This window comes from Caretta caretta, chromosome 1, assembly GCF_965140235.1.
Source record: "Caretta caretta isolate rCarCar2 chromosome 1, rCarCar1.hap1, whole genome shotgun sequence".
Classification (NCBI taxonomy): Eukaryota; Metazoa; Chordata; order Testudines; family Cheloniidae; genus Caretta; species Caretta caretta.
In genome coordinates this window covers 213239318-213267248 of record NC_134206.1, presented here as the reverse complement: position 1 = coordinate 213267248, position 27931 = coordinate 213239318, and the positions used below count along the sequence as shown (strand labels likewise).

Genomic DNA, 27931 nt, shown 5'->3' with positions numbered 1-27931 from the left:
TTTCTTGTGTGTCTTCTTCTCCCTGAAAGCTTTAACTGATTCTTTTAGGGTTGTTTTTGTTTGTTTGTTTTTAAATCAAATCTTAACAGTTGCTTATTAAGGCACTTTGAAAAAGCAACAGGAACAGCCAGAGGAATATAGCAATGGGTGCTTACTGCTGCATCTTCTACAATTCTCCAGTTACTTTCTACACTGCTGGATTTTAATAATTCTTCCTTCCATTGTACTGTACTTCACTCACAGATTTCTTCGCAAATTCTGGAAAATGAGGCAGGGAAGTACAATGAGGGGCACAGAGAGCAGAGGAGACAGTGATGGGTGTTTTTGTGGGAGATGGGAGGAAATGGCTCCTTGACTTATCTACAGTTCGTTTATAAACTCTTTAGGGCTTAGTCACAGAAATGACTCTCTATAGAAGATTGTATTTTCTTTCACTAGTAATGGGACCGGGTTTTATCCCCTTCAGCCTTCTATGCCTGCATCTCTGCAGCCACCATGTGGCTTCCCATTGGTACTGCACTTTTGCACCCATATGTGGGTTGCAAAAACACTAAAAGTAAGAGACAGGGAGATGTCATTCAGGGGACCCTTTATGATGCCCATTTCTGTGAAATTGGACGGAGTAGGTGGCCACAGGGAAAGATATTATTAAAAAACCTTCTGCTATATTCTTTCCTCAGTGTGGCTAATTCTTATAAACAGACTCACAGCTTTAATAGCAGGTTTCAGAGTAACAGCCGTGTTAGTCTGTATTCGCAAAAAGAAAAGGAATACTTTGGCACCTTAGAGACTAACCAATTTATTTGAGCATAAGCTTTCGTGAGCTACAGCTCACTTCATCGGATGCAGTGATGAAGTGAGCTGTAGCTCACGAAAGCTTATGCTCAAATAAATTGGTTAGTCTTAAGGTGCCACAAGTACTCCTTTTCTTTTAGCTTTAATGGCAGGTGCTCTGAACAAACCCTCACCCTTGTGGGAGATTTTCCAGGACCTGATTCTATTCACAACCTACCAGGCACACTCACACTCAGGCTGATCACTGCTGTAAGGAAGTCTGCCTCATACCACAGCCCAACTATTTCTCAGTTGGCCACACTCCCTACACCAGAATGCCTGGGCAATAGCACAAGAACACAACCCCCCAAGCAGAGTCCCTGGGCACTGCTGCACAAAAGCTCATTCAAAATTCTCTCCATACACAAAGTTCCATTATGGGGGTTTTAAAAAAAAAAATAAAAAGGTGCAGTGTTCTAGACAGGAAACAAGGCACAGATATAACCAAACATGAACTCTGTATTTTGGCATCCAGAGGTAGTACATACAGGCATATAAAAAAAGTATATATGAAAGTGGCAGTGACATTGAGACCTGGTGTAGCTCTACTGGAGTTCCCTTCACCAAACAGAGAGGAGATGCTGCACTGACATGCATTCCTGCCGAGGAAGGAGCACTCCGAGAAAAACTTCTCATCTAGAGAGGAAATACCCCTTGAGTTGCTATCTTGAGCTCCAGGGTAAGGTGCCAGCTGGCAGACATGGTCACTGGTATTCTGCTCCTCAGTTGCTGTATGTAGGACGTATAACCGTGCAGCACACCTTTTAACTGGAAGAATATGACCTTCATATCTGCTGGGCAGGGCAAGAAGGAAGCAGACACCTAGCCTTCTGGCCTTCCTCCGGAAATATAAAAAAAACCCTACAATATTTTTTTAAAATAAGAAAGATCCTGGCAAAAGGAGACACACAGAGTAATCCAAGTGAGAGAGCTGCTAACACACTGCCATGGAGTAGGGAAAAAGTAGGCTCAGGAATTCAGACCTTAATCCAGCACTCCTGGGCTTTGGCTGCCATGAAACACACAAGAGGACAACAAAGGGAGGGTGCAGAAACGCCCTCTATCTCCCTGATCACACCCCAGGGCAGGTCCTGAAGTGGGAGACAATTACAGTACTGGAAAAGAGAACGCATAGGTAGATTCCAACAGATGGAGTGTCCTACTCCATCTCTTCTCTCTGACTGGCCCTGTGTGGTGGCACTGAACAGTGGACAAGCAAAGATCTCTATCTGCCCATAGTTGGGGGAAGCAAAAGTTATGGGGGAGGGGAGGAGTGAAGCTGAATTCTGCAAACCCCCCCCCTTTTTTTTTTTTAAAGAAACTTTAAAAGGAAAGAAAATCACTGTGATGAAGAAACAGTGACAGGCTCTTTGCAAGGAAAAAGATTTATACGTTACTTAAACAAAAAAGACAAGGAATCCACAAGCCTGGTACAGTTTATAGACTCATCAGAAGCCTGCTGAAGTATTTAAATGGTCAGAAAACCACAGCAACTAGATGTGGATGTTACAAAAACTGTGTACTAACTCACATTTGGAACTCATGAGGGAAACAAGCCTGGAGTTCCCAGATTCAAAATATTTCCAAGACAGAATTAGACTTCTAAAATAAAAACATACCTTTGCTTTCAGAGCTAGATCTCAACACAATGTCTTTTCCAGCTAATCTGAAATTCTCCTATGGCTACAGAAAACACAGGCAAAATATCACGACTTTAAAAAAAAAAAAACACACAAAACAAAAAACACAAAAACCAAACCAAATCAGATGAGTGTGTCAAATTTGGGTATATACTGGAAATGAAGAGAAAACCTTCACCATGGACTTTCAGTGGTGAGAGATTCTGTTTTACTGGGAGGAAGGTCTCTCCTGACTTCAGGGAGGGGCATCCCTTCCTGTCCTTCACAGTTGTAGACCCTGCTGCTTGGGAAACCAGGCAGAGAACTTCTTAAAAAGTCATAACAAGTTAAGCAGTATAAAAAAAAAATTTAGAAATAAGAGACCCCCTAAGCTTATTTCTACCAGTTTAGGTTAAAACTTCCCCAAGGCACAAATTCTTTGCCCTTGGAGGGTATACTGTTAAATCACTTGGTGGTGGCGGCAAAGAATCAGGGAAAGGACCACTTGGAGTTCCACATTCAGAGTGGGGAGGGAACCCTGACAGAAACAGACCCAAGTTTTCCAAAATTTAAAAAGGAAAGGCCGATTCTGATTTCACATTCCTGGCTACCAATGCCCACAGGTCTCCTTTCATTCAAAAGGTGCTGCCACCATTGCCCTGATTCCCCCATTGATTCCCCCTGGTCCAGCAGCTAAAAGTGAGACAATCCAGTGGAACATTAAGATTTTAAACCTTGAACTGAGTTGGGGGTCACCAACAGTTGCGAGATTCTCCAAGACAGAGAGGAGTTAGCGAAAGTCACACAAGCAGGAAGAACACCCAATCTTGAAGGGACACTTCCTGTTGTGGGCTGCACTGTCAGATGCCCAGACTGACAGCAGTAAAGGTGTGGCTGTCCACATTAAAGCTTTGTCAGAACATCCATCAGAGCAAGAACAGCAGGGTTAGTTCCTAGGAACATAGCCAGGGAACAGATAAAGGTCTTGGCAGAGTGTGCTACAGTATTCTGACATCTCCTTACATCGGTGGAACTCTGTGCCAGGGGCATAGCCTTCTCGCTGCTTGATCAGTCTATTCACCTGAAAGAGGAAAGATACAGGAGGTGGTTTGAGAAACAAAACAAACAGAGCTAAGGAAAACTTCATTCCTGGGGTATAAGTGAAACGAGCCCCAACAAACAGATCAGGCAGTTAAGTTACTCCAGTCCAAAGCTCTCAGGTAGAGGCGTCCACAGAGAATTAGTTCTAGGGAACTGTCTCAGTTCCTCCTAGCAGGAGGCTCTATAGATAGTGGTGCAGGAGCAATGGATGTAGGAGGCTCTGCCATGGCCATTCACAGCAGGAGGTACCACAGAGCAGTTTTTCCTCCAACTTATTTGATTGCAGCCCCCTTCTGTGTGTTTGTAGTTGTTTATGCCCCCCCCACACCACCACCACCACCGAAGTATATACCGCTGCCCAGCTCTGAAGGCAGAGTGGAGAATGGCAGCTTCTGGCCAGGCATTGCCACCCTCCGCTGCTGCTGGCGATGCCTTCAGAGCTGGGTGCCCGGCCAGCAGCCTCTGCACTCCTAAAGCTTCTCATGTCCCCTCAGAATACATTCTGCAGTTTGAGACCCCCCAGTTTGAGAACCTCTGCTGTAGAGTGTGGGGCAGGAGCACTCTTCTGTGGGCAGCTCAGGCCTAACAACTTGAAGCATAAGACACTGCAAGAACCAGGCAAATGTAGGAGAGGGGTGTCTCAGTTTACCTTCACCAACATGTCAGCCACATGCATGTTTTGAGAATCCTCGGCAAACACAGAGGTGAGAGCCTCAATATACCAGGATCCACGCTTGGTATTCCTCATGGCTGCTGTGCCTGAAAACATAAAAAGTGCATCAGTCCACGGTGAAAAAAAGAGAGAGACAAACACAGGAAGATCGAGAGAAGGAAGTCTCTAGCGGACACACACAGGGGAACTGCTGAAGCTCAGAGGAGGGCTACCACCTTTAACACCCTCAAAGACAGGGAGACAGACACCTCCCTGGGACCCTCCCTGATACCTTTCAGACAGGCATAGCCACAGATCATATCAGAACGTGTGGGCAAACGCAGCCTGGGATTCTCCTCTTTGTTGGCATCACTCTCCTCGCAGCCTGGAGAGTCAGAGCGCTCTTTCCCATCCCTCTGATCCACTCCCCGGTCTGTCTCATCTGAGGGGTTGGGGAAAAAAAACAGCAACAGGGAAACAAGTTACTCCCAAACCTGTTGTGCAGTCTCCTCATATTCCCCCAGTCACTGAGCCCTATCTGCTTCCATAGTGCTGGCTTCCTTTGTCCAGGACCCAACGCCACAGCTGTTAGCACAAGAACCTTCTCTACAACTCCTGCATTTCTGTATCTGTGTCTTCTCAAATTTCAACAGAAAAATCTTTTCCCTTACCTATAACATTTAAACTCCTCTTTCCTTCTACATTTGGTCTTCTGTGATTACTGGCAGCAATAGAAACTCTGTTAATATTGTGCTGACTAAGCCCACACTACTATTGTAGTTAATTTAGTATCACTGCTGCAGTACCACTAGCTCTTATTCAATGTCTATATATTACAGTAGCATAGCTCTATAATCACTGAGAATTTGGGTGTGTTGGGAAGTTGCAGCACTCTTTCTAAATCCTGGACACAACTCCAAATCCCAAATCTTCCCCTCAATCCCAGGATAGCAGGATGCATCTGCTAAAATAGCAGTTCACAATGTCAACAGTTCCAACAGAACCCATTTAAACCTATTAGTTTTCTCTATCCGTAGATTAAATCAGGAATCCCTGCACTGGTTGCACTTTTGGACAGATTCTCTATACAGCCATGAAGACTAGAAACACTATTTAAAAATTAGAGCCTTGATACTGCATGAATGGCTGGGGATACCAAAAAGTGCTAGCGTACAGCTCGCTGCAATGAACTGACTCAGTCTGACCAGACCAGGGATGATCTGAGTTCTGCATTTCCCTCTACCCCCTACACATCTAAAGGGGACCTGCAAAGAAAAAATAGTGGTTCTTTTTTTAGTTCTTTATAACATATGAAGACTGAAGGGATTTTGGTTTTCTTTTTAATGTTTTTTCCCCTCCTGCATGTTTTCTACCTTAGACATTTCAAGGATATAAAGCCTTGTGTCTTCAGTGCTTTTCGCTAAGTGCTCTCTGGAAGACTCAGTTCTGAACTACAAGTTCTCTCAGTCCTTAAATGAAAAGGCCTGAAGGGGAGCATGGGAACAGAGATTGCCATAGTGAATCAAACTCAAGATCCATTTCATAGAATCATAGACCTTAAGGTCAGAAGGGACCATTATGATCCTCTAGTCCAGAGGTGGGCAAACTATGGCCCATGGGCCACATCCAGCCTATGGGACCCTCCTGCCCAGCCCCTGAGCTCCTGGCCTGGGAGGCTAGCCCCCGTCCCGTCCCCTCCTTCCCTGCAGCTTCAGCTCACTGCACCACTGGCGCAATGCTCTGGGCGGCAGGGCTGTGAGCTCCTGGGGCAGCAAAGCTGCAGAGCCCGGCCTGACCTGTGCTATGCGGTGGCGTGGCTGGCTCCAGCCGGGCAGCGTCGCTGCCTGTCCTAGTGCTCTGGGTGGGGCAGCTGTAGACCGCCAGCCACCAGTGCTCCAGGCAGCACAGTAAGGGAGCGGGGGGGGGGGGGGGGGTTTGAATAGAGGGCAGGGGAGTTTGGGGTGGTGGTCAGTGGGCAGGGGTGTGGATTGGGGTTGGGGCAGTCCAAGAGCGGGGAACAGGGGGGTTGAATGGGGGGGTGGAGGGGGCAGTCAGGGGCAGGGGTTCCAGGGGCAGTCAGGGGACAGGGAGAAGGGGTGGTTGTATGCGGCAGGGGTCCCGGGGGCAGTCAGGAATAAGAGGAGGGGTTGGATGGGGGGGCAGGGGGGAGTCAGCGGTGGGGGGGATGGGGGAGGGGTCCTGGGGGGCCATCAGGGGGCAAGAAGCAGGAGGGATCAGATAGGGGGCCGAGTCATGCCTGGCTGTTTGGGGAGAAACAGCCTTCCCTAACTGGCCCTCCATACAATTTCGGAAACCCAATGTGGCCCTCAGGCCAAAAAGTTTGCCCGCTCCTGGTCTAATCTGACCTCCTGCACAATGCAGGCCAGAGAATCTCACCCACCCACTCCTGTAACAAACCCGTAACCTATGTCTGAGCTACTGAAGTCCTCAAATCGTGGTTTAAAGACTTCAAGGTGCAGAGAATCCTCCAGCAAGTGATCCGTGCCCCATGCTGCAGAGGAAGACGAAAAACCTCCAGGGCCTCTGCCAATCTGCCCTGGAGGAAAATTCCTTCCCGACCCCAAATATGGTGACCAGCTAAACCCTGAGCATGTGGGCAAGACTCACTAGCCAGACACCCAGGAAAGAATTCTCTGTAGTAACTCAGATCCCACCCCATCTAACATCCCATCACAGGCCATTGGGCATATCTACCACTAATAGTTGAAGATCAATTAATTGCCAAAATTAGGCTATCCCATCATATCATCCCCTCCAGAAACTTATCAGTTTAGTCTTGAAGCCAGATACGTCTTTTGCCCCACTGCTTCCCTTGGAATGCTGTTCCAGAACTTCATTCTTCTGATGGTTAGAAACCTTCATCTAAATTTCAAGGCTACATTTAGTCCAATGTCCTGTCTCTGACAGTAGCCAACTCCAGCTACTTCAAAAGGAAGGTGTAAGAACATCACAGTAGGCTGATAGGAGATAAAGTCCCCCATACATTAGGTCTCGTGCAGGTCTTTAACTTGCTTAAGTATGCTTAATATCCCTTCCAGAATTTGTTAGCATTAGTTGAGAACAGTGAACATTTTTATGGATAATCATGAAATGGTAGAGTTCATGATTCTAAGGAATGGTAGGAGGAAGAACAGCACAATAAAGACAATGGATTTCAAGAAGGCAGACTGTAGCAAACTCAGGGAGTTGGTAGGTAAAATCCCATGGGAAGCAAGTCTAAGGGGAAAAACAATTGAAGACAGTTGGCAGTTTTTCAAAGAGACATTATTAAGGGCACAAGAGCAAAATATCTCACTGCATAGGAAAGACAGGAAGTATGGCAAGAGACCATCCTGGCTTAACCAGGAGATCTTCAATGATCTAAAACTCAAAAGAGAGTCCTACAAAAAGTGGAAACTTGGTCAAATTACGAAGGGTGAATATAAACAAACAACAAGTATGAAGGGACAAAATTAGAAAAGCCAAGGCACAAAACAAGGGGCTAGTAGGGACATAAAAGGAAACAAGAAAACATTCTACAAATACATTAGAAGCAAGAGGAAGACCAAGGACAGAGCAGACCCGTTACTCAATGAGGGGGGAAAGACAATAACAGAAAATGTGGAAATGGCAGAGGTTCTTAAGGACTTCTTTGTTTCAGTTTTCACCAAGAAGGTTGGTGGCAATTGGATGTCTAACATAGTGAATGCCAGTGAAAATGAGGTAGCATTAAAATCTAAAATAGGGAAAGAACAAGTCAAAAATTACTTAGACGAGTTAGATGTCATGAAATCACCAGGGCCTGATGAAATGCATCCTAGAATACTCAAGGAGCTGACTGAGGAGATATCTGAGCCATTAGCAATTATCTTTGAAAAAGTCATGGAAGACAGGAGACATTCCAAAAGACTGGAAAAGGGCCCATCTATAAAAAGGGAAATAAGGACAACTCGGGGAATTACAGATCAGTCAGTTTAACTTCTGTACCCGGAAAGATAATGGAGCAAATAATTAAGCAATCAATTTGCAAACACCTAGAAGATAATAAGGTGACATATAACAGTCAACATGGATTTGTCAAGAACTCATGTCAAACCAACCTGATAGCTTTCTTTGACAGGGTAACAAACCCCCCCCCTTTTTTTTGGGGGGGGGGGAGGTAGATGTGGTATATCCTGACTTTAGTAAGGCTTTTGATACTCTCATGACCTTCTCATACACAAACTAGGGAAATACAACCTAGATGGAGCTACTATAAGGTGGCTACATAACTGGTTGGAAAATCGTTCCCAGAGAGTAATCATCAGTGGTTCAAAGTCATGCTGAAAGGGCATAACGAGTGGGGTCCCACAGGGATAGGTTCTGGGTCCGGTTCTGTTCAATATCCTCATCAATTATTTAGATAATGGCCTAGAGAGTACACTTGTAAAGTTTGTGGATGATACCAACCTGGGAGGGGCTGCAAGTGCTTTGGAGGATAGGATTAAAATTCAAAGTGATCTGAACAAACGAGAAATGGTCTGAAGTAAATAGGATGAAATTCAATAAGGACAAATGCAAAGTACTCCACTTAGGAAGGAACAATTAGTTGCATACATACAAAATGGGAAATGACTGCCTAGGAAGGAGTACTACAGAAAGGGATCTGGGGGTCATAGTGGATCACAAGCTAAATATGAATCAACAGTGTAACACTGTTGCAAAAACAAAGCAAACATCATTCTGGGATGTATTAGCAGCAGTATTGTAAGCAAGACAGGAAAAGTAATTCAGCTGCTCTACTCCGCACTGATTAGGCCTCAACTGGATTATTGTGTCCAGTTCTGGGGGCCACATTTCAGGAAAGATGTGGACACATTGAAGAAAGTCCAGAGAAGAGCAACAAAAATGACTGAAGGTCTAGAAAACATGACCTATGAGGGAAGGCTGAAAAAATTGGGTTTGTTTAGTCTGGATAAGAGGACTGAGAGGGGACACAATAACAGTTTTCAAGTACATAAAAGACTGTTACAAGGAGGAAGGAGAAAAATTGTTCTTCTTAACCTCTTGCATTAGGGTTAAGAGAGGCAGAGGACTCTCGCAGCCTGTTTCTTCATCTGGATTGAGGTAGGGAAAATCCTGCCCTGGATTTCTGGGACAATCTGAAATGGCCTCTAGGGACTGCTCTAGGGTGGAGAATAACTGGAGAATAGCTGTTTGGCAGTGGGAAGCGCTGGGAGGTAGGCAAAGGAGTGGGGATGGGGCGCGCTGGGAGGAGAAGGGGAGCTTGGCTGCTGTGGGTGCAGAACACCCACTAATTTTTCCCCCCGTGGGTGCTCCAGAGCACCCACAGAGTTGGTGCCTATGGCGGGCCGCAGGAAATAACTGCAGGGGCCGCATGCCGCATGTTTGAGACCCCCGCTCTAGAGGATACCATCAGAGATGCTTAGTTTTGCAGTTCTCAAACTGTGGATGTGTGTCTCCAGAGACAACATGCTTGTTAACAGCAAAAATGTTAATAAATAAAACAAACAATCTCAGTCCTACTGTCCCTCTGCAAATTTGTGTACACAGAGTCAATCCCTTACCTCTCTCTAAAAGTGCAAAGTTTCAAAAAGTTCAATGAATAGAAGATTGTTGGGGGTGGAATAAATCTGGACAAGAAGAAGCTTGGAGATAAATGTGAGAAGGGAGGGACAGGCAGTAGAAACAAAAGTGAAACTGTTTGAGCAGCATATTCCAGAAATCTTGAGGTCTTTCTGAGTATAGCCTTCATTGATTTGAGATCTACCATACCATTCTCTCACTAGAAGGGAAAACCTATACATCGGAAAGGATTAAAAAAAAGGGGTAGAAGCTCCTTTAAAATAAAAAAAAAAAAAAAAAACACAGACATTTGCAGGTAACTCAGATTCATTTTCACTTCTGTACAAGAGAGCATCTGCTGGCACAACACAGGAAAATGTTATAATCACACTAAAATCTTACTGTATGTAGTTCCTACATGTACTACAGCATAACTTCAAGTTATTATGACATTTTAAAAAAAGATCTGAACACCTTTTTGCCCAAACATTCCTATTGAGGTCCAGTTAGAAATTTTTATTTCTGAGATTTGCCAAGTCTGAAATAAAATTCACCAAACTCAAATGGTGGACTTAATTTTGCTTAAACAACCCCACCTCCAGATATGAACTTTCAGCCCAAAAGGAAAATTTGTAAGGCAGTTGCAAGCAACTATGAAGAGGGGTAGAGACTTCAACAGTCATCTTCAGACTTCACTGCCACCGACACAGACAGAAAGACAGCTTGTACAACAGATGCTCTAAAGAGAGGCTGTGTTGGATTGTATCATAGCAGCAGGGCCAAAAGAAGGATATCACTTGGGAAGGGTCTGCATGCTGTAGGGCCACGTTAGAGTTACGAAGGAACCAAGAAGTGAGAAGCATGAAGAAGTGTGATGGGGACAGCACAGTAGAGAAAAGAGAGACAGCTAGAAGATTAAGAGGAGATTGGAAAAGGGGCAATGAGGCCAGTAGGAGACTATGGCCTTGTTGACACTGGTGGCAGCATGTGGGGTACATATAATATTATTCCTGGGAAATTTCCAAGCCAAAAAATTTAAAATTCTACACACAAGATTTTTAAATTCTGTATATTTTGTCAAAACACAATATAATCATGCCAGTTTCAATTATTTTGGTAATTTATTTCAAAATATCTGTCAGCAAGTATGTCTGTAACAATACAGACCAAAAAAGACATTCTGGTAATTTTTTTTTTTTTTTTTTTTTTTAAATCACACAAATAGATTCCTTACTAGGCATATTAATACAGAATTTTGAGTAATTCATTTGAATTACAATACAGAACTGTATTTCCTTCACCTGTCAGAAGCAGTGAAAAGGCTTGGGGGAGTCAGAGGTAATGGAGGAGCTAAGGGAGAGGGTAGGAGCCTGGAGTGAACCTGGAGGGTTGTTGGGTGTGGGTGGCATAAGTACAGAACAGTTTTTTGGGTTTGGGGTGGGGGGAGGGGAGTAAGGATTGTTAGGAAGTTGGGGAGCCTCCCCCATGCAGACCCGGCTGATCCCAAGCCTCTCCCATTCAGTCAGGCACGTCTGCCCCTGTCCTGGCACCTCCCCACCCCCATGGGTGTCTGCAGCCTCCTCCCCACATCCCCATGTGTCCCTGCAGCCCCCTCCCCATATGGCCTTGCACCCTCACTCCCATTCAGCCCCTGGCCCAAGGCTGTCACCCTACTAGCTCCTGAATCTATGCCCCAGTCTGTCCCCCACCCCGCCATACTAGCCATTCTGAACCCCAGTCTCTCTCTCTCTCACACACACACACACACACACCCCCAGCAGCTCCATGTGCCCCACTCTGTCCTAACCTGGCTCCATGGGCAGAGTGCTGTGATGAACTTCTACTCCTGGGGTAATTCTGTGCCAATGCACATGCACATAATTCCTCCCCCCCACCCCCTGCCCCGCATAAAATCTTATGTTCTGCCCCAGAATCATAGAATATAAGGGTTGGAAGGGACCCCAGAAGGTCATCTAGTCCAACCCCCTGCTCGAAGCAGGACCAAATTCCAGTTAAATCATCCCAGCCAGGGCTTTGTCAAGCCTGACCTTAAAAACCTCTAAGGAAGGAGATTCTACCACCTCCCTAGGTAATGCGGAAGTGCTGCAGTTCTGCATTTTTCCCCCACCAGAAGCCACTGTGGTCCCAGAACAGCCAGATGTATTCATGCTGCTGGCTGTTCTGGTGCCACAGCAGCCTCTGGTGGGTGAAAGGCGGAACTGCAGCACTTCTGGGGCAGAACGTATTTCCTGCAGAAAAAAATTCTGCGCATAACATGAATTCTGTGCAATGCATCAATTCCTCTGGGAGTGATGACTTGCAGCTGTGAAAAGCAGGCTGTGGTGTGTAGCTACATCTGGCAATGAAAGGCAGAAGGGAAAGGCTCCAGCAGCTCCACCTGCCAGAGCCTTTCCCAGCTGCCTCCCCATTGCATAAGCCTTTCCCTGCTGCTTCAGCCTTTCACAGCAGTGGGACACTACACTCCTAAAACTGGGAGGCATTGCTTGGGTGCTTAGAGAGCCACACAGGGTATACATCTTAAGGTTCAGGCAGGTATCTACTCACTTAAGCAGTGCCATATCAACTACTCTATTTACAAGCGTGCTACGGGTATGTGCAGTGTATATACACTCTACATACTGCCGTAAGAGTAGACTTAGTGCATGGATGGAGAAGGGAAAGAACTTCAGGAAGAGAAGGAGACAGAGGTGGGAAGAGACATGGACAAGGGTTTGGGGCTAAGTTCCTGTAAAATGCCCAGAGCTGCCGGGCAGAGGAGCCCCTTCCCCGGCCCGGCCACGCCAGAACTGCCGCAGCCAGAGACAGGAGCCCCTCCCCGGCCCGGCCCGGCCCAGGCCTGCCAGAGCTGCTGGAGAGAGGAGCCACTCCCCCGGCCCAGCCCAGCCCAGCCCTGCCCTGCCCGAGCTGCCACAGAGAGGTGCCCCTCCCCTGGACCCAAACTGCTGCGGCAAGAGAGGGCGGGGGAGGGAGGGTCCTCTCTCCCCGCCACAGCCCCAAGGCAGCCAACACCCTAAACCCCTCATCCCCAGCCCCACCCCAGAGCCTGCACCACAACCCTCTGCTTCAGCCTGAGCCCCCTCCCGCACCCCAAGCCCCTCATCCCTACCCCCCCAGATCCCACACCCCCAGCCAGAATCCTCATCCCCCTGCACCCCAAGCCTCTGCCCCCTCCCACACTCCAAATCCCTCAGCCTCACCCCACATCACCTCCATATTGTTGCACATAACAAATTCATTCCGCACATGGATGTAAAAAAAATATGAGAGAACACACTGGTTTGGGGACCAGAAGGTAGATAAGAGGAAAGGGCTCTGACATTAGGAGAGCCCAGTTCTGGGAGCTCAGGATAGGGAAAGAGGAGACAACAGCTTCAGGACATTGGGGGGTGGGGGGAAGAAAGGGAGCGAGAGAGAGAGAAGGATTTCAAACAAGACTCGAGAGTATAGATGCATCACTCAAAATTGCACAAGGATTATGATATTATATGCCCCTATTCCCCCATGCAGGCACAGCAAGAGAAAGCCCCAAGTAGAAATGCCATGATGAAACTTGTCATTCCCAGGGTGCTGTGGGGTCTGTGATTCAATGCACACACCCCATGCAGAGTGAAAGGCACTTACAGAACAACAGAGGCTGTGGCAGCAGGGAGGTGAATGTGGGTTCTGCTTACACCTGAGAGAAGCAAAGAGGAGAGTTGACAGGAAATTGGGTGGGAGGATGTGTGCGTATGTGCGTAATCCAGACTCCAGCTTTAATGCTGTACCAAGTACCTGGCCCTCATGATCCCTGGCATCACTCACCTCCACGACAGGCCTGAATAAAGAACATTTTGGGCTTGTTCTGGAGATTTGGGCAGTTTGCATTATCAAAGAGCCTGAAAATCTCCTGCAACTGTGAGAAGAAAGAAGAGAGCTAAGCATATCCCCACGGTACTTCCCCCTTCTTTCCATATGTGCCTCCCCATAACTTCCCATAATTTCCCTTTACACTTCTTACATGCAATCTTCTCAGTATTACATTGAGTTCCCCACCAGTTCCCATCCACTCCACATGTGCTTCCAGCCTCCCCAATATCCCTCCTCCCCAGTACCGCTTCGTAAAGCTATGGAAGGGATTAGTATGTCGGAAGGTACCTGCAGTAACTTTCCATCAACTCCATAGATCCCACCCTCGATGCCATGCGAGAGTAGGGCCACAATGCAGGAATCCACATCTCGGTGAGCTGGCAGCTGAGAGAACATCTGCAATGCCTCCTGCATCTCCTGGAGGGAGAGAAACACACTCAGTGGTCCCTTCAGAAAGGGAAACGAGTGGAAGGAGTCAAGTGATACTCCTGGGGCAGTTCTGTGCCACTGCGCATGCAGAATTTACACAGAAATTAATGTTTTCTTGCCCTCCACAAAAATGAACTGCTGGCTGCCACTAGGGGCCGCTGGACCCAGCGGAGCACAGCTTGAAAGTAAAAGACACTGTCAGGAAGAGGGAGAGAGCTGGAGGGTTCCTGGCAGCTGCAGTTCTCAGCACACCCTGAAAGAAGCACGTGACATGCAGGAAACTCCGCACAAGAACTCCACTCAGAATCCAGCATCAGGCTTTTTCTCCCTCTTGATCCCTGGGCTCTGAGGGGGAGGGGGTGCAAGTGTCTGGGCCGGGGGGGCGGCTCACAGCTAGGGTCTTGGGGGAAGTGGGTGTGGGTGTCTGGTCTAGGGGTGCACCACAGCTGGGCTCTGAGGGTTAGGGGGTGCATATGAATGTCTGGCCTGGGGAATACACTCCACAGCTGGGCTCTGGTGGGGCGATGGAGTGTGGGTATCTAACTCCCCTAGTGGGCTCTGGGGGGAGGGAGCAGAGAAACAGGAACTGGGGTGTTGTAGGGGTTTCCTTAACACACTATTCCTAAAGGAATTTTTTTGTGTACTGTTACAGAAATAGCTGCCGATAGGTATTTTGAAATAAGTTACCAAAATAATTGAAACTGGCATGATTATATAGTGTTGTTTTCACAAATAAAATATGCAGAATTTTAAAATTATTTGCACAGAATTTTTAATTTTTTGGTGTAGAATTCCCCCAGGAGTAAAGTGAACCATAAACCTAATTTAAAGGGGGAGGATGGAATATTCTAATGCTTTTAAACAGCAGCAAAATGCCCTTATTTCTTTAGTATCTTTCATTCCTAAAAAGAAAAGGAGTACTTGTGGCACCTTAGAGACTAACCAATTTATTTGAGCATGAGCTTTCGTGAGCTACAGCTCACTTCATCAGATGAAGTGAGCTGTAGCTCACGAAAGCTCATGCTCAAATAAATTGGTTAGTCTCTAAGGTGCCGCAAGTACTCCTTTTCTTTTTGCGAATACAGACTAACACGGCTGTTCCTCTGAAACCTTTCATTCCTAAGGATCCCAAAATGTTTTGTAGGCTCTACATAGGAGTCACTCAACCACTTCTGAAATTCAGCTACGTTAAGAGCCATTTGAGAGATAATAAATTTCATAGACAATTACTACACAGGGAGCTTAGGTTGACAGAATATTATTTGCCAGAGCCTGGTAAGGATACTGGGGCAGCTTTTGGGATAAGTGCCCATGGTAACTCAGGTACTTAGATACTAATAGTGATGAACATGGTAGAACTGCCAAGTATCAGAGCGGTAGCCGTGTTAGTCTGTATCCACCAAAACAACGAGAAGTCCGGTGGCATCTTACAGACTAACAGATTTATTTGGGCATAAGCGTTCATGGGTAAAAAAAACCCACTTCTTCAGATGCATGGAGTGAAAATTACAGATACAGTCATAAATATATTGGCACATATCTGTAATTTTCACTCCATGCATCTGAAGAAGTGGGGGTTTTTTACCCATGAAAGCTTATGCCCAAATAAATCTGTTAGGCTTTAAGGTGCCACCGGTGTCCTCATTGTTGTTGTGGTAGAACTGTTTACAATGGATGGATCTTTAATGAATAGACAGGTCCTTGGGTTTGATCTGTTATCCAGAAAATGGCTTCTGGAGCAACACAGCACCCCTTAGTGTGCATCACTTGGTTTACTATCAACTCAGAGGGAAAAACACTCCTACTGAACTAGCAAATGAAGAACAAGTTTGCTGAGGAGACCGATGTCTACTGGCAAGACCATAGGCCTGGAAGTCAAAAGACCTGGGTTTTAAGAGAACCTCTAACCTTAACTTCCACAAGACTTTGTGCAAGTCACTTCAGTTTCACCATCTACAAAATGGGTTAATACTTTACACTCTCACCGTGAGGCATAATCAGTGAATATTTGTGAGGTTCTACAAGATCCTCAGAATGAAATAGAGAAATTCTGATTATTTAACCAGAACAAAAAACCAACCCCGCCCTTTGTTAACATTAAATTAAGGTTGGTGTAACAAACGTTAGGAAAAAATACTACAGCTGCAGTTAAACCCCCAGCTTTACTACTGAAGAGTATGACAGTAATAAGGTAACATCCCTAAAGATCTGAATCCTTCACAGACCATATATTCTCTAACACAAATATTTATGTGGAAACATTAATCTGAGACCTTCCATACAGGGGCTCTCAAACACTTTCATATTGTTGACCATATCCTAATAGAGAGAATGTCTCATGGACACCACCCCTTACCATTACTCTGCCCCATCCTTCCCTTCCATTTACTCTCAGCTTGTCCCCAAGACACCAATGCAATAGCTACAAATCCCCAACCCCAACCTCTAGGCAGCAAAGGAACCTCCTCACCGGCACAGTTTGATCGTGCAGGACAGTCACCCTGTAGCCAAGGTGCTTGAAAAGCATCTCCAGAGCAGTGTAATCCACATCTCCACCTGAACGGAACTCCAGGTCCTTCTCACTGCTGAAATGCATGTTGCTGAGCACAAGTGCCAGGCCCCGGGGCTGTGATATCAACTTATATGACTGTTAACAGAGAAGGGCAGAAATAGATAAACCCAGCTATGTGGGAAAAGAAATAAAGTTACAGGGTACTACACATCCACTCCATTATTGTGATGAGGTGTGCAAGACCTTTGGGGCACAAGAGATGCAAAGATACAGATAGAGAAACCATCTCGGGCTAGAAACGCTCTATTTTGCTTCCCACATGGGGTGAAGGCTCCATCATCTGTGACAGGTACTGAGACATACAGACCACCGTGGAGGATTAGGTGCTTCTCCCATAGGATTTGTACAGAATACTCATCCAGTTCCTGTGAATCTAGGGAGCAACTCCTCCCTTTCCAGCTGAGACAAAACGAAAGCAGCAGAGTTTGTCAGTCCCAACACAGATGAAACAGATGTATGCACGGACTGACAGGCACATGTAGTTGTGAATGTTGGCACAAAGAGTGACAGACTGGAATAGCTGTTTCAAGAAGGCCTGTAGGGTCTGTAGCACAGGATTATGACATTGATCTAGGGTTTTCTCCGACTCTTGCTGGTGGGAGTCGCATGAGGTGGACTATGGCAGGTAACACCTTTGAGTTACATGTGTGTCAATATTATATATATATTTACAGCCCAAAAATGCATTTTTCTTCACCCAGCCTGCTTGTGGAGTGCTCTTTCTTCAGCTCATCCAACCATCCCACCTCAGTTCCTGCCCCACCAAGTACTCACCAAGCGCTGGTGAGCATAATAGAATTCTGGGGTGCATGGCTTCACCGGAACGTAAGGAGGACCATCTCCATTATCCAAGGAATGCTCCATCAGCTCTGTTTGATACAAAAAAAATCAGCAATGAACAAATGAAAGATCTGGCTGCAAAACATATTTAATATGAAACAGTTACTTAGACATAGTATACAGTGCTTCACATACTGAAAGCACTGCACAAATGTTAACTAGCTAATGTTAAAGTGTGGTTCTACTGTAAGATGTTTTCACTCATCTTTCATCCAGTAGGTCAGCCCCTTGTGGGTATTTGGGGTCAGCTCTGTGATGTGAATGAGAAGTTATTACTGCTTTTACTGCTGTTTGCCCTTTACAAGTAAGTATTTACAAACAATACTTCTCAGAGAAAGGAACTGGTGCCTATTGCTTCTTGTGCATCAACAGAATTGTTTACCAAGTCCCAAATCAGTTACATCCATGCAAACCCATTAAAGGAAACTGGACTGGGGACAAGGGACACAGTTTGATTTATCAAACTGGGCTTTCTCCTCTGCATTCATCACCACCAATTATTCCTTCAGTGACACTCATGCAAACCCAGGGTTTTTATTGGCTTTTGTATCACTTCAATTAATTTGAACTGCACAACAGGAAAGGGAACCTAGCTCACTCCTTCTGAGCTATGCTGTTTCTGCAGCAGAAGAAAAAAAAGCAGTAGAATCTTTGTAGTTATTAAAAGGAGTATACACGACTGAATAATACACATAGGAAGCAGTCTTCTAAAAGATCATTTTTAGTCACTTTTCAGTCACCTGCAATGGGACTGGGATCCCATAATATGGCAGAACCAGCTGCCATAATAGCAGGAACAGGTAAAATGTATTTTGTTGCAAGCGGCGTTGGGTGGGCAAAAGAAAAGAAAAAAAAACCCACCACACAGACTGTGGTAATTTGCAGGAAAACACTAAGTCTCTCATCGGTTTACCAAAAGTCGCCTATTCAGGAAATTGCTAAATATTTTGTCTGAGCCTCTCTCTCCTATATATGTTTATCTCCCTTGCCCCGAATCCGGTGTAGTACACCGGCTCAAGTCTGCTCTGAGAATCACACTCACAGGTTTTGTTGTTCTGTGATGTCACATACTGTCACTCACAGGCGCCAGTTTCTAATTTTCCCCAAAGGTACTCAATCTCCACTCAGCCCCAGGCCCCGCCCCCACTCTACTCCTTCCCCCAAGGCCCCACCTCTTCCTGCCCCCGCTCCACCCCACCCCGCCTCTTTCTGCTCCCTCCCAGCACCTCATGCCCCTGAACAGCTGTTCTACTGCATGCAGGAGAGAGAGGGAGGAGCTGATGAGCAGGGACCTGCAGTGGGCAGGAGTGGGGTGGAGGGAGGGGAGCTTGACTGCTGGTGGGTGCTAAGCACCAACAAATTTTTCTCCGTGGGTGGTTAGCACCTATGCCGTCACTGTTGTACCAGCTTGCTGTCAGTTCTGTGAGCAGTTTTTCTGTTAAATTTTTTTCAAAAAGCAACAGTAATCCTGATACATACCATTCAAGTTATTTCGGTATCAAAGTTCTAAAAACGGCACTTAAGCGATTTAAACAATTCCAGTTTGGGGGTTTTTTTAAACTTACTTTTTATAATCATTGAAAAAACCTGCACCTTTTAAGGCAAAACTGTGGTAGTTTGTTTTGACATTCCTTGTGATATACACAGGATGGCAGTGTGTCAATTAGAATTTCAGACATGTAAAGGAAGTTTTTATTTTTATTTTTTAATTAAAAGTTCTTAATTCTTACATTTAAGCAAGGGATTAAAAAAAAAAAGAGAGATGATGTGCTAAGTTCCCTGTAAGCTGTGCCTATTTAGCACCACGCAGGCACTTGGGGAACCCGCCCAGCCGGGACTTGCCACTCACCGGGGAGTGCTTGACCCCCCCGACCCCTTCCCCAAGTCCCTGCCCACACTCTGCCTTCCCTGCCCCACCTCTTCCCCAGAACACACCCCATCCCCACTTCTCCCTCCCAGACCTTCCGACACACCGCAAAACAGCTGTTTGTGGCAGGTGGGAGGTGCTGGGAGGGAGGGGGAGGAGTTGGTCAATGGGGCTGCCAGCAGGTGAGAGGAGCTGGGGGAGGGGGAAGCTTGGCTGCCAGTGGGTGCTGCTGAGCAGCACCTGCTAATTTTAATCTGTGGGTGCTCCAGCCCTGGAACATCCACAGAGTCAGTCTATGGGGGCACCCACTCAGCCCCAGACCTGCCCATGATGTTTCACTCCATATTCTTTATGAAAATAGGTTTATGATCTTAATAGGACATAACTGATATATACTCTATGCAAGATGGCTCAAGTGACATATCATTGGAAAGGTTATGATTTACTGAATGTGATTATCCAATTTGTATGCCTGTATCATTTCTGTATCTGAAGTAGGAATATTAACTATGTATCTGTATTTCAAATGTGTGACTTTGGGTGTCACCCCCAACCAGCCCTTTAGGTATAACAATGGAAAAGCCAGACAGGGCTAATGGGCCATTAGCAGAGACAATGGACTGTGAAAGAGATTAGTCTTCCTGTGGATGCTGGAGACAGCCTACAGGCAATGCCTGCCACAGCCATGCAGAGTCATGGGTCTGAATCACCTGGTACTGGATACTCCTCCCCTTTTGGAATGCCAGTGGTTTTCCACTAGAAGACAGAGTTCCCGCCTTACACAAGAGCTATATAAGGCAGGGAGTGACATCATTAGGAGTCTCCTCTGCCTCCCCAGCCTAAGAAACACTGCAAAAGACCTGAAAGCAAGAACTGAACTGGAGGGAGAAATATTGAGCCCAAGCTGGAAGGGTATCTAGCTTGTGAGTAATACTAACCGAGGTTTCAAGATGGAGACCAGAGCATTTGTCTTTCAAAACCTTCTGTAATCTGCCTGCAACAATATCTAGGGTGAGAAATTACTATTTGTAACCAATTTCTTTAGTGAAACAAACTTAGTTTAAGTGTTTGTTTTTATTTCCTTAGTAATCTACTTTGTTCTGTTTGCTATCGCTTTAACCACTCAAAACCTGCCTTTTATAGTTAATAAAATTTATTTTGTTTCTTATTAAACTCAGTTTCTGTCATTTCTAATTGGGCGGGGTGGGGGAGAAGAGAAAAGAAGAGAAGAGACGTGCATTCTTTCCTCTACATTGAGAGAGGAGGCGGATTTCCTAATATACCTTTGGGTCTGCACTCGAAGGGAGATGGACACCTGAGTGCTTGGGCAAGTCCCTTAAGCTGAGCCTTCCCAGATCTGATCTCAGTCTGTTTTGTTCTGCAGTGGGGTGTGGCCCTGCCTGTCTGTTTGCTGGAGGAGGCTTAATGGCCTAAGGCTGGCATAACAGGCGGGCTCAGTGGTATCCCAGCACATCAGGTGGCATCCTAAGGGGTCCAACCTGTCACACTGGGTGGCCAGGGGAGGGGTAGCCTGGACCTGCCACTGGTCCATGCTAAGGTGGAGCTGGGCACCAGAAGTGAAAGCAGGGAACCTGTCTGTTGGGGTACCATTAAAAGCAACTACATATCCAGGCACTAAAACTGCACTCACAGAAAAAACTCTAATGAAGTTTCTTTGCAATGATTCACAAACAAAACTGGACTTTAAATTAAAAAAAAAAAAAAAAAAAGTTAAGAAATGTTGACATTAAAGAATCATCATGTTTTTCATAACTCCCCCTTCCCAAAAGATTAAGGGGAGCACAGAATCACATACTGATGCGTAACAATGAAATACAAAATGAAGAATTGTTAATGGTAAGATTAAGAGTATTGATACCTATACTTTTAATAGTTTGTAATTCTATATAGTGAATGAACACAGATGAGGTAAATGATTAGACCAAGTCCTTGCTAGCGTAAGTGTGATTTTGCCAATTCTTCCTTTACATAGGATTGCTAATCTTCTTTACCCTTTTTCTATAAGCAATATCACGTTATGTGTGTGTTGAAAGATGTAAGTAAGAGATACACAAACATGTAATGATAAATAAACCCCTCCTTTTTCTGAAAAGGCCCAGGACATGATCCAAAAACTGCAAAACCAGCAGGAAATACGTAGAAGTTGGGTAATTGAAGCTTACACATGAGTAAAATCCAAAGAAGAGCGGTGCTAAAAGCTGACTGGATAAAGATTAATCTGTAACGTAGAAATGTATAGTGAACATGGACCTAAAGTGGAAAAACACTGGACCAGAAACTGAAGAATGGGACCAAGGGATGAGAGAAAGCAATGTCTATCATGGAAGGTGGAAGACCTTCCCAGTGCCCCAAAATGTAGTAATTTGGGCCATTTACTAGTTCTGTCTTGTCTGTTATTATTTGTTTGGCATAAAGGTATATCCAGACATTATAAGTGACAATAATTCTGTCTGAAATTGTTGAATAAAGGCAAAAAATTGATTAGGCCTAATTTGGGTGGACGTGTGACTTGTTTCCCCAACCTTTACTCCCATCATTGTCCCTTTTCTGTCTCTCTCTCTCTCTCCTATGCTGGCTGGGACAAGGATCCAGTGGAGGCAAGAACACTTAGGTTGGATGAGAAGTCCCAGAATGGAAGAGTAACAGACATCCAGTCAGGATGGGGTATATGTAGGTAATAAAGAAAGAGGTTGGGGACTAGAGCAAGGGGACTAAAGGGATCACATTTCTTTTAGTATCACAAGTTTTTTTTGTGATTTAACTCTGTTTGTCTTAGTAATTATTTAAAATTTTCATTTGCTGCCTTTTTTTTATTAGAACATAAAACTCATTATTATATGATCCACAGAACCGAATCAGTAAAACATGCACGTGCCATAGATTTGTAACTTTTACTTTACTGACGTAATCCTTCCTTCCTCCCCCTACTGTTTGCTAACCCCAGATGTCAAATCACATCTAAAATTAGATTGTAAACTCATTGGGACTGTGTGGCTGTGCCTTTCTTTTGTTTTGTAAAAGCACTCACCATACTTGTGGGTGCTGTTAAGATAACAATATAATCCTCTCATAATCTCTAGTGCTAACTCAAGCTCTCATTCTCTATATTCTGTCCCTCTCTTCTCATACATCTTAAACTTAAAAAGAAGAATTTTAAAACTCAGAATTTTACAGTTCACACATTTTGCTTACATAATGCAGTTACTTCTATGATTGTATGAACCATGATGAAAGCTAATTAGAAACTGATTTGCTGTCTCTTCCACTAGGCTCACAGTCATTTCTCAACTAAATTCTTCCTCCAGCAACAAACTCAAAAAAGCTAATCTAACAAAGTATATTTCTAATATCCCACATCTCAAGACATTCTTGGTGAAAAGTGTGTGTTACCATTGGAACTTCCAGATTTCTGGGCTAAGCAAAATGGTGTGCAGTATTTCGGAGAAGGAGAGCAAGTAGTAGTCCATTTTGCCCCTTGAAGAAATGGCCAATTCAACCTTCACTATGCCTTGGATTACTCACCACGAATCCGGCATGGTCTCTTTGGTGAGAAGCAGGATTCACGAACTGGGAACGGGACACTTGACTCGTAACCTTGGCCCAGCTGCAAGAGATTATAGAAATCCATGAAGTCACCAGTCGAAGATTCCTGTTAATCTGTCCAGTACAGAACTGTAGGGATTGAGGAATTGAATATAAAACTTTAAACCTTTAGATCACCAACTCTGATCCAGATCTCAGTCACAAGGAATGCGTGGCTCAAGAGGATTAGGCTATGTTTTCTTTAAACTCAAGATCTCTTCTTCTCCATGCTCACATAATCCCATCTGAATCCCCCTGAAGAGTTCCCCCTCCGCACATTCAGGGTGCCCTCTCTGGATTCATCTTTATTCTCAGCTATATGCCCCACTCAACCTCCTCCTCCCCCACCATTCCCCTCTTTTAGGCTACTTTCAAAGGGTTTTTTTAAATTGTGCTGGTGCTTCCCCCTGCCCTTGCCTCTTTATGAGGTATAAAAAATGCCTGGGAAGTGTTGTATTTTTACCAAAAGGATTTTTCTGCTTGTTTTTAACAATCAGGATCGTAAAATCTGGTCTTTCCCAGGTATAAAGTGCTTATTGAGAGATCTTATCACCATAGTTAATATGGTAATGGTACTGAATCTTTAACAAAGGCTTCCTTTATTCCAACATTAGCCACTGTAAATAAAAAAGCAAGAACAAAATCCCTTCCCCTCTTAACAACTCACTTTCACCAGCTCTCTAGTCAGAGAATCTTCCACCCTTAGACAGTACCCAAACTTTAATGTAAAAAAGCACCACAACAAACCTTTTCAGGCCTTTATACTTCTTCACAGTATATGAGCCCAATTCACAGTATATTATCCCCACAACCCTTTGCTTATCACTTATTACACTCAGGTTCTCCCCCAATCTCTTCTCACCCCCAAAAGCCAAAAATTTCTTTTGTTTACATTCAAGGTACACCCGCCCTTCATGATCACATCTATTCCCAAATAAGTTCCATTCTCCCGATTTTGTAGCCCTCTCTTACCCTTGAAATCCCATTGCTCAGGCTGGGTATGGCATTCAAGAGCATTTCCTCCAGGTGCTGCTGTTTGGTTTCTCGCAGAGCTTCACAGAAGGCTGAGAAGGCTGTGGGGCCCCTCTTGGGCAGCAGATTGAGTAACTCTACATTTTGGCTGAAGCTCCCAGCCTTAGCCTGGATCCACAGATAAGAAAATTAAAACCAGAACAAAAAACCCCTCCAGAATTAATTTTAATTACACCTCAAAATGAGTTTCAAATCCTCTTCCCTCATCTGAGATCACAGAATCATAGAATATCAGTGTTGGAAGGGACCTTAGGAGGTCATCTAGTCCAACTCCCTGCTCAAATGCTCCATCATCATGCCCTCTAGGCTGTGTATCTTTCATATTTTTCCTCTACATGATTCTTACCCCCACTTCCCTGTACAGTATCTATCCTGTTCTTCCTTTATTCCACACTCTGCATTCTAACACAATTTCCATCATATCCCAACCACTCAATTCCAGGTCCCATATATTTATATACAAATCCATCAGAAAATGTGTTAGTATAAGCATAATGTTTCCTTGTTAAATATGAAAAATGTTACAAGATGCTATATATAAGTATCTAAACTGGTAGGAAAAAAGAACTATGACATAGTATTTGAGAAATAATACAAGATTGCATAATTAAAGACAAATGTAATAAGGAACATTTATATGAGCATTAACAGTTTTTTGGATGAAATTTCTTAGGGTTTAAAAAAGAAAAAAACTTCCATGTCATGGAAATTTATCGCTGGAGTTCATCAGAATGGTCTATGCCACATACCTTATGAATGTTGCCCAAAGGACTCTGTGCACGTCACTACATTTTTTACACTGTTCAGGTAAATTAGCTGTACACATACGTGCACCTCAGCCTCAACATTCAAATGCCCTTTCATGCTTCGGCCACCATTCCAGAGAACATGCTGAAGATGCTCATTAAAAAAAATAATGCATTAATTAAATTTGTGACTGACCTCCTTTGGGGAGAATTGTATGTCTCCAGCTCTATTTTACCTGCATTCTGCCATATTTCATGTTATAGTAGTCTCAGATGATGACTCAGCACATGTTCATTTTAAGAACACTTTCACTGCAGACTTGACAAAATGCAAAGACAGTACGAATGTGAGATTTCTAAAGATAGCTACAGTACTTGACCAAAGGTTTAAGAATCTGAAGTGTCTTCCAAAATCTGAGAGGGATGAGGTGTGGAGCATGGTTTCACAAGTCTTAAAAGAGCAACACTCTGATGCAGAAACTACAGAACCCGAACCACCAAAACAGAAAATCAATCGTCTGCTGATGGCACCTGACTCAGATGATGAAAATGAACATGTATCGGTCCGCACTGCTTTGGATTGATATCAAGCAGAACCTATCACCAGCATGGAAACATATCCTCTTGAATAGTGGTTGAAGTATTAAGGGACATATGAATCTTTAGCACATCTGGCATGTAAATATCTTTGCTGGCTACAATAGTGACATGAGAACGCCTTTTCTCACTTCCAGGTGACACTGTAAACAAGAAGCGGGCAGCATTATCTCCTGCAAATGTAAATGATCTTGTTTGTCTGAGCGATTGGCTGAAGAAATAGGATTGAGTGGACTTGTACGCTCTAAAGTTTTACATTGTTTTATTTTTGAATGCAGTTATTTTTTGTACATTATTCTACATTTGTAAGTTCCACTTTCATGACAAAGAGATTGCACTACAGTATTTGTATTAGGTGAATTGAAAAATACTATTTCTTTTGGTTTTTTACAGTGCAGATATTTGTAATCAAAAATAAAGGGAGCACTGTATAATTTGTATTGTGTTAGAATTAAAATATATTTGAAAATTTAGAAAACATCCAACAATATTTAAATGGTATTCTGTTACTGTTTACTAGTGTGATTAATTACGATTAATTTTTTTAATCGCTTGACAGCCCTACTTATAAGAGATGAATGTCCCAACTGATCAGTCCCTACTGCTCTAGCTAGGATAATAGCACCTTGCCCTTCTTAGTACCTATCTGCAATCATTAGACCACTTGCTATCCAACCTTCTTAAAGCAGTCTACACAACATTGTTTTTTTTAATAATTTTATTGGAGAAGCAATTAATGGCCACAATCAGGATTGGCCCCACTGTACAAGCACATAACGTATAATCAAAGACATGAATGTATTTCAGCATTATTGCACCGTTTTGAAGGCAGATGTTATCCTAGGGAAACTGAGTTGAGGTGAAGTTACTTGCAAAGATAACGCTGTACATCTATAACAGAGATATGATTACAATGATATCACACCAGTGACTATCAGACCTGTGTTTTAAAAATAACCTGCAAACCTTTCTTGAGTTTGTTCACCTTTTCCAATTTATGAGATTCATGCTCCATGAAGATCCACTTTTGTTTTACTTATTTTTGTCAAAACCACTACTTTCATCAGGACCTATTAAAAATAGAGGCTCTGACCCCATGCCCTCACAGAAAAACCTGAGAGGACTTATGCTCCACCCACTGCTGACATTAGTGCTATTTACATGGCAAGTGGATGCAAATAGCATTCTGTTCTCTCTCTTCTTTTGTTTGGTTAAGCTTCTACACAGCTGCCTCTCATCACTGACAGGGTGTCCTACAGGTGACCTCAACCAACTAACACCTATTTAAATACGGACTTGTTCTTGCCTATGCTACATGCTAACTCAAGTTTAAAATATTAGTTAAACTATTTTAGGACACAATGCTTTTCCTTAACAGAGAAAACATAGCCAGAGTTTTCAAAGTACTGGGGGCAGGGGAGGGGAGGACACAGACCAGCTCAGACTGCAAACCTGAAATTAATATGAACATGGGTTTGGTGATGTCACTATTTCACAGAAAACAAAATTATACAAACTGCTTAGGCCAAACAGGAGTGTGAGGAATACCTGTATAGTTTCCATCATTTCTATGGTGATAACGTCCTTCTCTATAAGATGCTCCAGCAATTCCTTCAACACCAGCTGCTTTGCCAGTGACACCCTGTTCTTCTTTAGAACCTCTTGGTGACATCGTTGCATGCCACATGTACCCAGCATCCTGTCAAAGGGGAAAGAAAACACACAAGCCCCAGCATGAGGGTCAACAGTTCTCCCCACACAGCGGGGGGGGGGGGGGAGAGAGAGCATTAATAACAAACCTAGAAAGGACACCCTCGTCCATCCAACTGGCACCGAGACAGCCCAGCCAGCAGTCCCACCCCACCATATGCTATCACTGGGCAGGGACAACTAGCTGAGTGTGATTTCACCTCCTGAGCGTTTCCGCCCAGGCGCTGGTATAGCCCAGCTAACTCTTAGTAATCTGCCTCAATATCCCCAGGATGTCTCCTCCCTGCCCCATGGGGCACTGCAGTCTGTCACTCGCCTCCCCTGCCCATCCCCAGAGGGCTCTGCTCCCCTACGTGGGCTGGCATCCCTCTCCCTAGGCGGGGCACTGGCTGCCAGGGCGGGGCATTGCCCCTGCTCTCCCAGGGCACATTGGCCCTGACGCACCCGCTACTAGCCAGGCTGCCTCTGCTCCCCCGCCCAGACCTGTTGCACGGGTGGCCCAGGCCCTGTCCGCCGTGCTCCAAGGCTGTTCCCGCCGGGGGTGACTTACGCGGGGAGGGGAGAGAACGGTCAGTAAGAGGCACTGAGGCTGCTCCACTTCCGTCCCCTCGTGCTGGGTCCGTTGCACGGATCACTCACCTGCTCTTCCCGCGCGCTACAGCGCGCACCCGCTTCTCTGAGCTGGGGATTCAAACAAGGCACCCGCTCCTCTGGATCACGTGAGCCAGGCTCCTGTAATGGAAACCCCTCCCTCCGGGATAGCCTCAACGGCCCCTAGCACCTACACAAAATTGGGCACTGTCCATATGCGCATGCGTAGTCCCCTCATCTCCCTCCCCCTCCCGTGGATGTGCATGGGGCCTGCAGCCGAGGGATTTTCAGCCTTCTGGAGTTTAC

General features: G+C 44.9%; 1 protein-coding gene across 3 annotated transcripts; it reads right to left on the bottom strand.

The window, feature by feature from the left end:
* Nucleotides 1–1275: 1275 nt before the first annotated feature.
* CASP2 (caspase 2) lies at nt 1276–27931 on the bottom strand. 3 transcript variants are annotated; one of them, XM_048821541.2, is made up of 11 exons: nt 27674–27931; nt 26873–27023; nt 23922–24089; nt 22890–22971; nt 17414–17508; nt 16538–16714; nt 13927–14052; nt 13594–13684; nt 4499–4648; nt 4204–4313; nt 1276–3534 (listed from the first exon to the last, which is right to left on the bottom strand). In XM_048821541.2, the coding sequence occupies exons 2-11, from the start codon at nt 27020–27022 to the stop codon at nt 3400–3402; spliced, it is 1284 nt and encodes a 427-aa protein (XP_048677498.1). In that variant the 5' UTR covers nt 27023; nt 27674–27931; the 3' UTR covers nt 1276–3399. The 3 variants fall into 3 exon arrangements, with proteins under 3 accessions (XP_048677498.1, XP_048677491.1, XP_048677481.1); XM_048821534.2 differs by having other exon boundaries at nt 13927–14055; nt 27585–27930; XM_048821524.2 differs by having other exon boundaries at nt 13927–14055; nt 27674–27929.

Bases quoted from the DNA above. Each gene is read 5' to 3' on its own strand.
- CASP2 (XM_048821534.2), bottom strand. From the start codon at position 27,022: ATGCTGGGTACATGTGGCATGCAACGATGTCACCAAGAGGTTCTAAAG. The intron at 17,509-22,889 runs GTGAGTAATCCA...TGTATCAAACAG, and splicing joins GAGACCATGCCGGATTCGTG to AGCTGATGGAGCATTCCTTG. The intron at 13,685-13,926 runs GTACCTTCCGAC...TTCTTCTCACAG, and splicing joins TTGATGGAAAGTTACTGCAG to TTGCAGGAGATTTTCAGGCT.